Genomic DNA, 17,603 nt, shown 5'->3' on the forward strand with positions numbered 1-17,603 from the left:
TGTTACCAGAAACAGCAACCCAAAGCACTAAACATATCTGCGTATGGTTGTTTAAAACGTAGGTTGCATTGCGTATTCCCTGTATGTACACATCTTGCAAGCTCCACCTCATTTATGAATATTTCCAGAAACAGCAAAACACAAAAAATATGCTTTGCGTAGGCTGTCAAAATTTTATATTCCAGTTCCTGCAAATAACGATGGCATTCCGGTAAAAATATTAATGTCCACATAACCTTTGGTTTAGAAGTCGTACCGCAGGAAAGCGTGTATCCAGCTTTTTCCTCATCGTGCTGTAGTAGAAATGTACAAGGGATTGCACCGCAACGGCAAAGGTTTCAAACACTTCAATCTTGATATGCACAATTGCTCCTACCCCACGATCTCATTTCTTTAAGAAGCAGTGGGGAATTCCACTAAAACTGATCCGTCTATTTACCCTAGTCTAAAATCTCGATCATCCTTGATGTAATTCAACCCCAGTAGCCTAAGTAAAACGGCCGGGGAAGTCCAACCACCCCTATTGAGGGCGTGCAGATTCGGTGCCTGTCTGTCACAACAGACATTTGTTTTCTTAAGTCTGCGTTTAATTAGCCACCATAAAAAGACAGAGTGAGATTGCCCGAAAATGAAATCACAGCTTACGTTTCCAGAACTTGCGAAAGACCGACAACTCCTTAATAAGAAACGGGCATGCACGGCAAGGTCGTGAAAAGGACCCCGCAGAATTGACAGAAACGTTGAAATGCGGGGCAAAAATTGGGAGGCAGGGAGGCAAAATTTCAAAAATTCGCAGGGTTCTGCAAGGCGCCAGCCACAGTAAAAATTCCTGGGAGTAAGGAGGAGAATTGCAACGGGGAGAATAGCGAAGCAGAAGAAAAGGGAAGGGAAAATTTTTGTTTTGAAAAGGAGGGGAAGGGAAAACCTGAAGGAGGGGGTGGAGCTATGATGGAGCTGAAGGAAACCCTGATTCTTGAAGCAAAAGAGAGCAGGAAACGATGGAAACAACGAAGAACAGGACGATTTTGAGCAGCAGAGCAAAGAAATTGCAGAAAGAAGAAGATGAAGACGAAGAAAGACGGAATTTTTTCCCAAAGAACCACTAATCCTATAATCAACTCTAAATCCTCCCCATCTTAACTAAAGATAAGATTATCAAGTGTCTTTCTTTCTTACCCTCCTATCTATTTCCCACTAACGGAATTTTCCTTCTTTTAACTCTTTCCTTAGTTTGCTTCAATTGGAAATACGTACTTTAATGGTTCATCTTAACTCAGGATGATTCGGCTCACGATTTCTTGACAATTCAAAAGTATCCTCGGTTGACTATAAGAAGCCATTGTGACTTCACAATGTAAAAATTATATTGTTTCATGTAGACAAATGTGCAACATGTTATGGCATAGCATAATGAAAAATAAAATTGAGTTATTAAGGTTAACATTAATGTAAGTGAACTCGCTAAATTAAGGTTGACATTAATGTAAATGGACTCTCTAACTAACATAACATGCCTTTAATACACTTGTTTCAACTTTCAACTTCGATTGTTTAGAATAAATGAACTCTCTATTACGGTTGTCATTAATGTGAATGAACCCTCTATATTAAGCTTACTAATATAACATAACACCAGGGGGAAAGGGCCTTGTTTCAACTTTCAACTTCAATTGTTTAGGGTAAAGCTGAAGACTCCCTTTATGTAAGGGACTTTGCAATTGTGAGGACATAAGAACATTCCTACCATATGATGTCATCAAGAAGACAAGAAAATAATGGAAGGCCTATGAGTGGCAAGAGCTCAATATCAAATAAGAAAGGACTAGTTATGTTAGAAACATTTCTACCAATCACACTTAAGCATATCCTTGACATTGTTGACACTTAAGGATCTCCCTTATATTTTTGAGCCTCATGCGGCATAACCTTGATGGCTGAATGCAAAAGTGGAGACAAGAGGGGGCAATGTTTTCATTTGATAAGGTGAGATACATAGAACAAGACACCGTAGTCATCAAATCCCGCAATGCTAATCAAAAGGAGCTACTAACCTGTGATGGGATTAACCACTTAATCCCATTCTAAATTAGCTAAAAAATAGAGTGGAATAAACCTCATTGTTCCCCATCTTGAAGAAATCTCCACACCTTATTAGGCTACACATTCTAGTTATTAAAAATTAGGAAAAATGTCGCTATTATTTTATCATATCCTATGTAATATGGGTTTAGGACAGGTTCCTAGAAGTATAGAGGTACACATATCTATTTCCATTCATGTGTCAAGATGCTAAGTGTAGTGTGTACGATTGTCGTCCTGTATTTTAATGTTGTGGAATGGAGCCATGCTTTTTATCCATTGTATTTTTAGCTCATTATAAACATGTTTTATCATGTGTAATTTCACAAAGTGTCCCTCAATATTTTACACATGACTCATCCACCTAGTTTATTTGGACTTTTTTTTTCATACACAGATTTTACTCCCAAAATCACATCCATAAAATGCAAACCATGCTTCTTTCAATTACTTCAAAGGCATGAAAGGAACCCATAAACAAACCTTTTATATTACGTACATGGTTAAACATGGGGAAACACCTTTACCCTCCCCCCTCCTCCTTGTTCCTATATATGTATATTTATATTTATATTTATATACAAACTTTCATCCTTTCTCACTGTAGCATTAGGACCGTTATAGATAACTCTGACCTCTCTTTGTTTTCTTTTTTTTCTTTTGTGTGTGTGTGTAGATATATAGTTTTTATGTTATTTTGTACACTGAAAATGGTATACCCAATAAGATTTTTAGAAATGTAAAGAATTAGTCCTTTTAATTTTTTTTAATAGGAATGCTTTCCTCATCAATAATCGATTATCAATTGATGCATTCCTTAAGATTGTAATGAACATAGAACTAAATGGGTCCTTAAAGCATTGTAAGTGAGACAATATATGGTGAACTTTAATTATACTAAAACGAAGCCCTTTCATTGCTAAGGTATGCACACTTTCAATCATTCTTCTTTGTATAAGCTCTATCTTCCAATGTGCTAATCTTGCTAATATCTCAATGCACACGTATTAAGTCCATTTTTCCATTTGTTATTTTTGAATAATTGGATGAACTATTATAAGTGTGAAAATCATGAGAAGTCTAAACAAACATTCAAGATGTTTTGATTTTTTCAACATATTAACATTGCCTTGATCAAATCAAATCAAGTTGTTTTAAAGTATTTGTCTTTCAATTAATCCCCTTTCAAAATTAAGTACTTAGTAACTTAGAAACATAGGTTAGGAAACCCATGCTAAGAATGAGTATAACCATTTGGTAAGTCTTAGTAAAAGTGTTGATTTATATTAGTACATGGCAACTCCCAAACAAATAGTTAAGGTATTTTGTAAGACCAAGAATCTCACACTTCCATTTGTAAATTATTTCTTTACACAAGATGGCCAATATAGATAAGCGTTCTCACAAGTAGGCCTTTAAAGGAAATGATAAGAAATTTGATAAGTCTCATGTTTAGGATGTTAAGTTATTCATTAGAGTCCTAAGTTATTCTAATGAATATGCAAGCTTACATTGTCTTCCTTCCTAATATGGTCATTTAGGCAACTTTTACCCTAATGAAATTCATTTGTACATCTCTCTAATATGCCATCATGTTAATATCAAATCAATGCAAGTGTAATAAGAGTGTATTTAGAATGAATAATGGAAACAAACAACCATACCATGAAGGTAAGCACAACGCAAACAATCAAAGTAACACCAATGACACTTGGTAGCACAAAAAATAAGTTGCTTAAACACTTGGTAGCAAAGAGGCAACCCTAATACTAACATTCTACAAACCATTGAAGAGCATACTTGCAATTGCAATTTGGGCTTCATAACAATCAAAATAGTCAATGCATATCTCATGGTGAACAAAGCAAGGCATGGTGTAATATAATAAACCTTTTAAATTTGCCTAATTTGGAGCAAGCATCAAGCTTGTGTGCCCAATTTAGATCCAACTACATTCCACTATTTCTCAAGCAAATCTTGTGTGCCAAGCAAGCTAGCTATGTAAGGATACAACAATAATTCTTCAAAAGAAATATCTAAATGTGCACCTAATATTAATAGCACATGGTTCACACTACATTATATTCCATGTAAGGTCAAGATTGTCTAGCTCTTGGATAATGGATATTAATGAATCAAACCTATAGAGTAGAGGAGTGATGCCATACCATTAATTATTTTTCAACCATTGCTCCGAAATTCAATCATCACCCTCAAGAAGATCATGCTTCATCATCCCAATCATCACCTTCAATTGCCTCTAAAGTATCTCAACAATGCATTACACAACATAGCATTGGAGTCTATAACAAAAAAATTTCCATTACACATGTAGTCCTAACAAGGTTTTGGATATGTCCAAAAATTTGGCTAACCATGTAAATAATATGCTAACTTAACAAATAAATAACAAATTTTGATTTACCATAATAATAATAATGAATTAAAAACCAAAATAATTTTCAATTAACCATGATAATTATAATAGTGACTTAAAAACCAAAATAAGAATGAAATTAAAAAGGTAAAAACCAAATAAGAATAAGATTAAAATAATAATATGACTTAAAAACCAAAATAAGAATGAAATTAAAAAGGTAAAAGCTATGTTTAAAAGTAGCAATAAAAGGAGTAATTAGCCATCTATGGAATTGAGATCCTTAATACTAATTCAAACTCATATTCATAGTTTAGTATGTTCAAAAGTTCTAGTAAACTAAATGATGATGAGTGTAAGGCTTTACAATGTCAACTCAAATTTGAGACTAAGCATCACCTTTCGAGCAAGGAAGAGATGACACGTGAGGATAAGGAGGAGTCAATAAATATGTTGTTTAATAACAACTCTAATGACTTCTGATGAAAATTTCTCGAGCGATGAGCACCCTTTCCTCTCATAAACACGATTTTCACACTCCTATGCATGCACACTATACGAAATTCCCCACCAGCCACCACCTCACTTCTCACAATTACCTCACCCCACCTCTTGCACACTATTGAAACACAAAATCTTCGCTCAACAAGGAGTTTCCATGGAGCAACAATAATCCAATATGGTATCTCAGTACATCAAATGATTGGATAGTGTCATGAATGTTTTTGTAGTCAATATCTGGCCTATGAGAGACAGAAGATGTCTCTTTCAAGCACTCCACATGAGACCTTTTGCTCCCAACAGTGACTTCATCTCCATCTAACCCAACACTTGCCGTGGTTAATGATGCAAAACTAATTGCATCACAGACAATATTCCCAAAGGCTATCCCTCTTATAGCATCCTTCCTATTAGATGTCACTCTCTTGAGCAAACTTTCCATACTTGGTCTCATACCTATGTGGCGTCCTTTTACATAGGATGCATACCTTGTACTCTGCATTATGGCAATCACCATGTCCCCAACACAAGCATCATACTAGGAAATTTCTTACTGGTATGATTCTAATGCCAACCAACTGGCATGTTTTGACTCGTAAAGATTTGTAGTTGGCAAAACAGCAAGCTCCTCATCACCAGCCACCTACATAGAGCCACACTTATTAATCAAGCAATCCACAATTTCACTAGGTGTGCCAAAACCTACTCCATTTAACAAATTCAACAAAGTTACAAAGGCACACACAATGAAAGAGACACTCATAGAGTTCCCCCAATGAGAGTAGCGTACATGCCACCATGTCAACCAATAGTCCAATGATTGGATTTGGTCCGAATATGCTGCACTTGATCTCCAAAATGACTTAAACTTATTGCATTTTATAGTAGCATCATTATTGTCATGTGCATTTCTCCATTCTTCACAAAGTTATAGGTATCTATGACGACAATCTTGGTAAGGCATTGGTTGGTATGCTTTGTCAAGCTATCTTTGAAGTGGAACAAACATGTTCTCTCCCTTCCTTATAGAGGAATTTCCTCTGCCTTTCCATATATTGCTCTCACAGCATGCCAATTTGCAGTTGCTTCATCTGCCATGAACCCATGGAAGTCCCACCATCAAGTCCATGTGTTTTCATCACATGGTTTAGCATCTCCTAAAATTTTTCCTGAGCCACTGTGTCCTCCACCTTCATCTCACATACAACAATGCTTTGCAAGGTTTGAATACTAGAAGACATGTAACTTTTGTTAATTTTTTGTATTAGTGCATTGAATCTGATTACTACAAATTCCTAAGGTAGAAACTGGAACATACCTTGGATCATAGACATGAGCTGCCATTGTAGTCCAATCACACACCCTTTTGACATGGTCGAAGCAAATCATGCATGATGCAAGTCACCACTCTACATGTGTTTCACCAAGTCTACCCCAGATGCAAGTCCAACTGTTGACATCTTGAAAATGTAGCATCGCTCTTTTGAATAGTCAACCAGTTGTCCTGGGAAAAGGGAACCTTGAAAATAGTCATACTGGCATATTTCTTTCAACCTCAAAATGGAGTCCAATGAATCACATCTTTCATTATTGGAAGCTCTACACTCTTTAATCCATTTCCTTAGTCTGTAGGTTAAAAATACATAGAGAAATGTGAATGTTCATAAGAAGAAAACTCATGAAAAAATGAAATAAAGATTTTGAGTTCTACCTTCTTTGGTGTGTCAATGGCTACAAAGCATCAAGCATGGAGTTAAATTTTTCTATTGTCAAAAGCTCAAGCTTGCATTGTCCTTTTTTAGAAGATAAGACATGATGATATCCTTAGCCACATCCTTCTCAAATTTTTTTTGAGCAGCTCTCGGCAATTTTAACACACATTCGTCCATAACATTTCTCATGTTGGCAATAGCCTCTTTAGATACTCCCTCAGGCACCGCATAAGTGTGTTCCCCAAGCAGTATCATGATCCTTGTGTATTGGATGTCTGCAGGAATAATGTTATATATTTTGCATGGACAGTGGTGCAAACAAAAAGGCTTTTGTGTGCAATGGAAGCATGAGAATCCACCATGTGTCTTATCCATTGCTCCCAAAGGACAATGTTTGGAAAGACGTCCTTTCCATTGTGCACTGTTTGCAATGCCTCTAAGCACAAGGTACCCACAACTTGTATTCTTACATACAAACGACCCAGCAGAGATCGATACTCTCATGTCACCCTGAAAACAAGCAATTTTTGTTGTTGAATATCTAACCCAAGGATGCCCATCCTTACTCTGCTCCATTCCTTTCATCAAGTTTTCTTTCTCATCCACACTAGGCAACTCAAATAAATGATCACCATCGTACCTTAACACCACTTCCATTCACACGGTAGGGGATCCCATGAGCCCAACAAACTACAATACCTTACGATCGGGCATGTTATGTCCAATATCCATGCATCCATGCTTGACACACAAGTTAGCCAGTTTGTAGAGCTCCAAGGACTTAGAGCTAATAGATAGGCGGGCATTTGGGCTATTCATGTGACTTTAGATCATATCCTCACACTCAAAGGTGTCATTGAGGAGGCTAGAGGTTTATTTTTGCTTTGTGGAATTTTGCAAGGCTTTTCACACAATCCCAAGAGATCACCTCATCAGCAAGATCTAGGTTCTAGTTAGGAGATTTTTTGGGCAGTCAGGGTTTGGATGGCTACAAGATGGATAGAGGTAATCAAGAGAACTATCAGGGTCAAACAAGGTTGTCTACTATCACCAATCTTATGTGGCATATACATAGACAAGCTTGCAACCTTCATTGGGACAGTAGGAGGGGAAGGCTCTCATCTCTCATTAGCTACCTGATCCAAATTCTCATCTATGGAGAGAATATGGTCTAACTCTCCTCTTTTGCTGAGGACCTCCAACAATACTTGGATGCACTCCATACCTTTGCAAGAAACATGATCTGAATGCCAACCTTCGTAAAACCAAGATTATGATATTCAACACATCTTGGGCAACCATGCATAGAAAGCAAGTTACACTAGATAGATTACCGATGTAGGTTGTCGTATCCTACACAATATTTGGGATCTCTCTTCTCTAGCTCAATTTTCACAATGCGACCAACGATGTAGGACTCGTTTAAGGGATATGCAACAATTGCTAGACATGACTTCACTCTCATTTCTAGGATGGAGAGGCTCTAGTTCCTCTTGTTGTCATGGATGATCCATCCTAAACCCTTAGTCTCACATTAGATGATTTGGATGGCCTTAGGGTACCCTCCACTATAGCTTGATTTTATCATTCCATGTGATTACATACCTCTATAAGTTAGATCTTATGGTTCCTCGACCTCAAGAAAATATAGGTTTCCATGGCTTACATTACCATCCATGGCATTAGCAACTAAGGGCCCTCAAAGGCGGTGGTGTGCACATACATGCAGATGGTTTGAGAGCATGGGACTCCATATGAATAGAGTTCCACCTTTTTAATATAGCCTTGTTGTTCTGCTCACTTACCATGATGCCAACCAAGTTATCTAGGAGGGTCTTATATAGCCACAAACATTCAAAAGCTACGCAGGCCGTAGTGACTTCTTGTAAGCTAAGACTCTACAAAGTTCACTCCTTACATATATTAAAGGAGGACTTCATTATTCCACCAAGCTACATACGAATCCATCTTCCCCCACTCTTTGAGGAATTTGATTGGGCATTCTATGTCTCCTCACCAACTACGGATTGAGGCTAGCAGGGCTCAAGGCATGCCTCGAGAGGGCTGCATTTGCATTCTATGTGATTATAGTAGATTCAGAGAAGCATTTTGCTTTCAAATACCTTGTTTTTCTAGTTGATAGCATGGACCAACAGACTGTAGGGAGATGGCATAGCCAAGGCCTAGAGTGAGAGATATGGTGCATCCATTAGCATGTCAATATATTAGGCCCGAGGATCTTCCCTCCATATTCACCAGACAAAAGGCATGACCAACATGTGTGACAATGGCACTTGTTTGACGTAGGGCCATGGCTAGGAGACCACAATGGACCATCTATGTTGATCAATGTTAGCACTCTAAATGGATTTTTATGCTATAGGCCGAGGCACCAATGTGCCTAAGGGAATCACATTGTTTCCTAGCCCTTGAAGAAACAATGAGCAAGTTGAATAGTTTATTGTTCCAATGGATGTCATGTTATCATAAGAGATCATGGTAGCACCATCTTGGACTACACCTAGACCAAGACACATAATTCAACATGAATGTCTATCCTAAAATAGACTTGCATTTGGGGCCACCTCCCCATAGAGCCCATCAAGCTATGGTTCTACAAATGGGGAATATTTCATAGCAAATATTAGACTATGTCTATGTCAGTAGGTAGAGAGCTTACCGTGTTGATGTCATCAAGTAGATGCTTATCGGTATCATGTAGGATTTGAAAATGGTGCACTCTCCAAGTTTTGATGCTTGTCTCTGGTCTTAGTAGGTCTACTTAGAGGTATAACATCCAATATTTCAAATTGCTTGAACATGGACTCGATATATCTTGTTTAACTTAAAAATGTGCCTCCCTCGGTTTGTTCTATCAAAACAATCTAGTTAATGTGAGAATCCCAAATCATGCATTTCAAGCTGCTTCAAAGATGAACTTGAGCTCCTTCATTAGTGTTAACCCAGTATAGTATCTACCCAGATATAGGTTAGCAATGTAAGATCTAAGAGATATGAAATGAATTGACACAATTGCTAGAACTAGATATGATGGTTTTGGAATGATGTATGCGGGATGATTGATCTCTCTATGAGGAAAAATGTTTTGATCTTGTAATCCATTTTTTGGATCTAAATTATAATACGACGATTCACAATTTTGCTGGCCTCTCTTGTGTTTATTTTTTGTTTATTTAGAATATTTCAATCTAGAATATGAGAGAGACAGAGAGTTCTCGCTTGATTGTTTATTAAAATTGATTCTAAGAGAAGAGAGAGAATCACAAAGTGAGGTCACACCACCTTTGCATTGCAAACCATTCCAACCGAATATAAAATGGAAGTGCTCAACCTCGTTAACACTGGTGGTGATCTTGCATGTTTGAAGACTCGATCAAGTTCGATGATTGTAGACTCAGAGGGCGTGTTGGTGCATACCACAAATGAAGGCTTGTTTGCGATCGGATGGACACTTCTACAATCACAATGATGAAAGTATAGTCATTCTGTTCCCAGTTCGCAGCTTCAAATTGCCCAAATCCAGAGTTTCAAAAAAAGGCCGATCCTGACATTTTTGAACATCCAATGGAGTAGGTATGGCTTTGGAATTTCTTCTGAAACTTAATCAAGAAAAATGCATGTGACCATGGCAAGGCACATGTAGGAGAATGAATGTCAAAGAACCAAAATGATAAAGATCCAATATCCAAACGGATATGTATCTGAATTTGACTCTAAAGAGAGCGTATACAACAACAAATCAATGAACAAGACATAAATGGGGGTGAGATTGACTCCATAGTTCCACCTCGAGTGGACGATGAAGCTCAAACATGTCTCAGGGAGAAGCAAAAGCACAATGTCCACAAGAGCAATTTAGAGTCAATTTGGAGCTTGCTGCAATTTTGGGAAAGGATGAGTTGGAAAACAAGAAGAGCCAACTGTCAACTACCTTTCAAATTCTTTTTACCTAATGAGTTAGAGTACGAAGAACTACCGCCCAATCTCCCACCACTTGAAGAACCTAAGAATTTGGTCCTCGAAAATTGTAAGGAAGCATCAAGAAATCTAGTTACAAGGAACGAAGAATCCAATCAAAAGAAGTAAGAGAATTCAGACGAATGATTTGAAAATTTGATAGAAGAATTGGTTCAAGAATCCGAATGCAAAGAGAAGACGACCTGATAGGAGGAGTTGGGAGACACAGAATGAATTTGGACAAAGAATCTGAGCAAGAAGAAGCATACCACACTTTGCCTAATAGCCCAAGGGAGGAAGAGGAAGTCCCAACTACAAGGCAGATCACCATCTTCAGGGGCATCAACACCGTCAGTACCTCCGTTGTTGCTAGGACATTAAATGATGCACCCACAAGTGGCTAGTATGAAGTATAACTTCTCGGAATTTCTGGGGTACAAACAAAGAAGACCCAAAAAATCATGGGAAACAAGAAGAGCCAACCATCAACACAAAGACCCGAATAGTCATGGGAAAGGATGAGTTGGGAAACAAGAAGAGCCAACTGTCAACTACCTTTCAAATTCTTTTTGCCTAATGAGTTAAAGCATGAAGAACTACCGCCCAATCTCCCACCACTTGAAGAACTTGAGAATTTGGTCCTCGAGAATTGTAAGGAAGCATCAAAAAATCTAGTTACAAGGAACGAAGAATCCAATCAAAAGAAGCAAAAGAATTCAGACGAATGATTTGAAAAATTGATGGGAGAATTGGTTCAAGAATCCAAATTCAAAGAGAAGACAACCCGGTAGGAGGAGTTGGGAGACACAAAAGGAATTTGGACAAAGAATCTGAGCAAGAAGAAGCATACTACACTTTGCCTCATAGCCCGAGGGAGGAAGAGGGAGTCCCAGTGCACCCAGATCACCATCTTCAAGGGCATCAACACTGTCAGTACCTCCATTGCTAGGACATCAAATGGCACACCCACAAGTGGCTAGTATGAAGTATAACTTCTCGAAATTTTGGGGGTAGAGATAAAGAAGACCCAAACAGTCATGTAGCACAATTTGAAACACAATGGCAAGCTAGTAGCTTTGACACTTTGTTTGAAGATGCAAAGAAGTTGCAGCAATTTGCTGGTACCCTTGCTAGAAAAGAAATGCGATGGTTCACTCCATATGGAGTGGATCACTTCCACACGTGAGGAATTGAAGGACCAATTTTTGGAAAGGTTACAAAAAGAGAAAACCCCAGTGATGTTAGGACAAATCTAAGGGAACTAAAGTAGAAGAAGCTATCTGTAGAAGACTATGCCCAATCAATTTTTAATTTAAATGCAAGACTTGCTGTGGTAGAAAGACAGACCCCTAAAAAGATGGAGGTACATTTATGCAAGGGATTAAAACTAGAAATCCATAGTGTGGTGGGAGGCTTGGCACTGCTAATAGCAACAAAGGATTCGACACCTTGATTAACTCAGCCAAAAGAGTTGAAAGACGTATCAAAACAATAAAGAAGAAGAAAAGGAAAGCAAACATAGATTTTGATACCCATACAGACAACACAGAAAGTGAGTCCACCAGCACAGATTCTGATTCAAGTGATGATGATTTCAATAGTGATTTGGATGATGAAAGCAAGAAAAAGAAGCAAAATAAAAAGAAAAAGGTGGAGAAGAAAACCAAAAGGGAAAAGTCCAAAGAAAAGAAAGAAAAGTTGAAGTCTAACAAGGCTTCAACATCCAATGATATTGAGAAGCTTGTGGAGTAGAAACTCTAGAGTTTGGGAATGATTAAGAATTGACAACAATTCCAGTGTGGCATCTATACAAAGAATCACCCAACATATGTATGTTGGTATAATCTGAACGTGTGAGCAAATCAGGGTCATGCACCATTACGAACTCTGGTAACCAGAGAAAATGCAATAGCCATCGGCACAAATGTAGTAGAGGTGGCTCAACAAATGCAATAGTAGTAGTACCAAGGTAATTGGAATCCACTACGACATTGGAATTAGCAAAGAAGTTGGAATCAGAATAAAGGAGGATGGGACCCAAACGCCAAGGAATCCGAGTATTGTCAAGCATCTAAAGACCATAGACTGGGACCAAATTGCCCACTGTGGGTGAAGCATCGTCTGGAGAGGGGCTTGACGATTACAACACACCCACCTTGGAACTCTCAACAAAACCCACAATAACCACAACCAATGCCATAGGTAAATGCAGTAATAATACAGAAACAGTCAAATACTATGCAGCGTAGGTGACCATTGCTCGTGGAGAATCAACATTATGACCCACATGAACTGTGTGATTGTTCCAGATGTATGCTCATTGAGGACATCCTCAAATGTTTGGAGAAGGTTGCTATTTTGGTGGTAACGAGATCCAAAGGTCCAATAAAGGAGAAATCATCTGAGGAGAAGGAAACAAAGAATAAGTAGTTGCATTGGAAAGACCAAGAAGAGGTATGTATATTAGCATTGAAGGAGATACAGAAGATATAGTCTAAGGAGGCAAAGACCTTGGTCTAGCAGTAGCAGCAGCCAAATGAGAAATTTAGTGGGACAAAAAATCTAATGGATGATCCGACACAAAGTCCGACTAAGAAGATTGACACAAAATCCAAAGAAAATAAGGAGCCGAGTGAGGACAGTGTCTCGACAGAATTGTTCAAAGCCTTTAAGAAAGGAACAATCAAGATCACATTGGATCAGCCATTGAGCTTTGGCTCCAGCATTCTAGGAGAATCTTACCAAAAGATTTTACTTTGAAGCTAAAGAGGGAAAAGGCAAACAACCTTCAAAAGAGCAAGAGAACCATGATAGTTTAGTAAGCCCACCATTTTTGCAAGTGGAACCAGATGATGTGGACTATTATGCATATATTATCGAGCGTTAAATAAAATCACCATAAAAAATAAGTATCCTATGCCTCACATTGATGATCTCTTTGATCAAGTGCAAGGGGAAATATATTTTACTAAAATTGATTTAAGGTTAGGATATCACCAAGCATGAATTAGGGAAGAGGATGTCCCTAAGACATCATTTCGTACTAGGTATAGGCATTATCAATTTAAAGTAATGCCATTCAGATTGACAAATGCTCCAGCAACTTTCATGACCCTTATGAATAGTGTCTTCAGGCCATATTTAGAGAAATTTGCTATAGTATTTTTAGCTAATATCCTTATAGGATCTAGCATGAATATCCTCCCGCAAATTATGTATGAAAAAATGGGGTTGAAAGAATTGGAAGAAGCCCCATTTCAAGTCAAAATGGTGGATCAAAGGCGGGTCCAACCACTGGGCATTGTTTAGAATCAACAAATCAATATTGAAGGTATGAGGTTCAAGGTGAATTTTGTCATTCCATAGAAGGAAAAAGGTGACTCATCATACCCCATGTTGCTTGGCTGACCATGATTTAAAACATCCAAGGTAAAGCAAGATTGGGGGGCATCCAAGATCATAGTCCAAAGTGGAAAGAAGAAGCTACAAGATTGGACATGATCCCAAGGTGGTCCTGCATAAGGAAAATCAACCGCTTATTACACAATGTGTGAATATGAGGAATAGGAATTCCTCAATGTGAATCCATCTATTGTACCTTTGTTTGAGGTGGATGTTAGACACACTGTGCAGTAGTACCTGATCGAGCTAGTATCGGTATATCAAGTCGTAGCACAAAAGTTTGACAAGGTTCAGAGGAAATCTGTAAGAGCATCGTAGACTCAGATTTTGAAACAAAAGAAGGAGACGGTTTTGTGCAACAAAAATTGAATCAACATTGATTAAGGAAGCTCTGGAAGCTTATGAAGATCAAATGAAAAGAACAATGAGAGTGAAGGAAGATGATTTGGAGAAGTTGAACCTTGGGATAGTAGAAAAGCCATAGCCGGGTGAAAATTAGCATGCATGCAGCAAGAATGTTCAAGGAAGATTTGGTGTAGTCGTTAATGGAATTCAAAGATGTTTTTACTTGGGAATACATAGATATGAAGGGAGTGGACCCAGTCTATGTGTGCATCCGCCGATAAACCTTGAAAAGGATGCAATGCTTGTGGTGCAACATAGACACTGAATGAATCCCAATTATGCAAAGCTAGTGAAAGCAAAGATTGTTAAGCTGCTTTATCTATCCGGTGGATGAGGTCACATGGATGTTACCAATAGTTATTGTTCCGAAGAAGAACAGTAAATTGCAGGTTTGTGTGGACTACAAAAATTGAATGTAGTAATAATAACCAACCCATTTCCTTTGCCCTTCAATGACACCATGCTGGATGCAGTTGTCGGGCACGAAGCTTATAGCTTTTTGGATGGATTCAGTAGATACAATCAAAATCAAATGGATGAGGAAGATAAGGACAAAACAAATTTTATGACAGAATGGGGAGTGTTTGCCAAGCAATGTCATGAATTTTGGGCTAAAAATGCACCACCTACATTCCAATGTGGATACAAAAAGTATTCATCCATATCTTACAACCTTTATGCAGGTATTCATGGATTATTTTAGTGTATTCAAAAAGAAGGAAGATCACATCAAACATTTGTGGCTGTATTTCACTAAATGCAAGGAATCCACTTTAAATCCAACAAACTGTGCTTTCATGGTCCAAAGAGGAGTTCTATTTGGGCACATTATTTCTAAAGAAGGGATGGCAATTGACCTAAGAAAAGTGGCGGCCATCTAGGATGTAGTCACCACACAATACGAAGGAGGTTATGTGATTAATTGGATAGATCAAGTGGCACAACCAATTCTTGCGATACCTTTCTCATGTCTGTCAGCCTTTGATAAATTTGACAAAGAAAAATGAGTAGTTTCTATGGAAGGAGAATAAGAAAAAAGCATTCCAACTGTAGAAGAAAATGCTGATCATGGCATCGATTATGGTTCCATTGGATTGGAGTCTAGAGTTTCATGTGTTTGTGGATGCATTCGACATAACCATTGGAGTAGTCCTGATGTAGATGAACAATCCCAGGTAGTTCCAATTTATGTATACGCAAGTCAAACATTGTCGCCAGTAGAAATTAATTACTCAGTCAGGGAAAGAGAAGGACTAGAATTGGTTTATGCCATGTAGAAGTTTCGACGTTATCTTTTGGGTAACCATGTAGTGTTTCACATGGATCATCGAGCCTAATTGTAACTTGATGAATAAGCTGCAACCATCGGGAAGGCTGGCTTGTTGGATATCGTTCCTACAAGAATTCTAGTATAGGGTTGTGCACACTCTTAGAAGGCAACACCTGGTGGCAAATCACTAGAGTCAACTAGAGTTAAAGAAAGTCTAATGGGGGGGAGTTCTAGATGATTTGCCAATAGCTCACTATGTTTGATTCAGCCTATGAGTACCATGAGCTAGTATGAATAGATGCTGCAATTCCTCACAGACGGAGTGTGCCCAGAAACATTGGTAAAGGACCAAAGATATCAATTGACACTAAAAAGTAAGCCATTTATGATCATTATAGGAGCACTGTATAGATATGGAATTGACCAAGTAATCTGACACTATATCCTGAATTATGAACAACATGATGTGCTACAGGAAGCCCATCAAGGGGCATCAGGAGGACATTTTGCTAGTGATATTACAACATAATTTTTTTAAAAGGCTAGACTTTGGTGCTAACAGTGATCAAAGATTCTCACAATTTTGTGGCCAAATGCTGGTATTGTTAGAGAGGTGGGCAACCCAATGATGCAGATCAATTACCCTTGAATCCCATTCTCCCACTCGATCCTTTTCAAAAGTGGGGGTTAGATTTTGTAGGCTCAGTTAAGCCAATGGTGGTGACATGGCTTACAGGGAATAAATTGATTCTAATAGCAAAACAGACTTCTGCACAAAATGGGCGATGCCACAAGCATTCAAGGACAACTCCGTTGGCAAAAATTTTGTATCAAAAGATCATTACTCGGTTCGGATGTCCAATTGAGTTGGTGTTAGATCAAGGCAGTCACTTCCTGGGAAGAGCAAAGAAATTAATAACAATGCATATGATCATCCACAAATCGGCTCCACATACCACCCACAGTGTAATGGGTAGGCAAAAAGCACTAACAGAACACTCAAACCAATTCTGAAATCGATAGTTTTAGAAAACAAGACTGATTGGGATACTAAGCTTGATTCCACTTTGTGGGCATTCCAAACAACCTACAAAGTGAGCACCAAGATAACACCTTTTCGACCAGTCCATGGATTAGAAGAAGTCATTCTAATGGAATTCATAGCTGGCAGCCTTCGAATCATGACAGAAAAATTAAGTCCCGAGGAGTCAATGGAATTCTGACATGATCAACTTGCACGGCGAGAGGAAGATAGATTACAAAGCCAATATACATCATAGGTTATTAAGGAGGCCAGACAAGCATGGGTGAACAAAAATGTCAAATATAAGCTGTTTAAGGAAGGAGATTGAGTATTGATGTTTAACTCTAAGTTGGGGAAATTTTTGGGAAAATTGAAGCTCAAATATGATGGCCCATTCAAAATCAGTGAAAATCTAGGTCAGGGGATGTTCCAATTGCTAGATATGTAGGGATACACTCTACTCAAACCCGTTAATGGATTTTGACTCAAGCCTTTCATTGAACTTTGGAATAAATCCGATGAGTTAGCATAGTCAGAGTTTGGTATAGATCCGATGGGTTAGAATTTGTCAAAAATCGGAATCAATCTTTAAGCCAAAAGTTGTAGTCAAATACCTTGGGGTCATAAATTGCCTCATGAGTGCTTAGAGTGGTGACTGTGATGGCTCACACATGTTGACATTTTCTATTTAAAACTCAAATTCACGGTGCATGATCAATTGTTGTTGTAGAATTTCTAAACTGAGAATCCTTTGTCCTCCATATATTCTTGTTAATCGTATAAGCCTTCGTTTCGATCCCCTCAGTAGCATGCTAGGTGCATTACACCTAATTCCAGAAGATGAAGACAACGCAC

General features: G+C 38.2%; 1 protein-coding gene across 2 annotated transcripts in view; it reads right to left on the bottom strand.

Annotated features, from left to right (window-relative positions):
* The window catches only part of LOC147880293 (uncharacterized), a 44,822-nt gene extending 43,711 nt beyond the window's left edge, over positions 1-1,111 (bottom strand). The window contains exons 1-3 of one of the 2 annotated variants that reach the window (XM_087371030.1): positions 926-1,111; positions 646-800; positions 257-546 (exon numbers count right to left, since the gene is read on the bottom strand). In XM_087371030.1, coding sequence (XP_087227156.1) covers positions 257-289 — 33 coding nt within the window. In that variant the 5' untranslated portion in view covers positions 290-546; positions 646-800; positions 926-1,111. Of the gene's footprint in view, positions 1-256; positions 551-645; positions 801-925 lie in introns of both variants that reach the window. The other variant, XM_087371029.1, reaches the window with a different exon arrangement.
* Between the last annotated feature and the right edge of the window lie 16,492 nt (positions 1,112-17,603).

The sequence above is a fragment of the Dipteris shenzhenensis genome, chromosome 32 (assembly GCF_047967505.1).
Source record: "Dipteris shenzhenensis isolate YYH24624 ecotype China chromosome 32, Dip_SZ_1.0, whole genome shotgun sequence".
Taxonomy (NCBI): Eukaryota; Viridiplantae; Streptophyta; class Polypodiopsida; order Gleicheniales; family Dipteridaceae; genus Dipteris; species Dipteris shenzhenensis.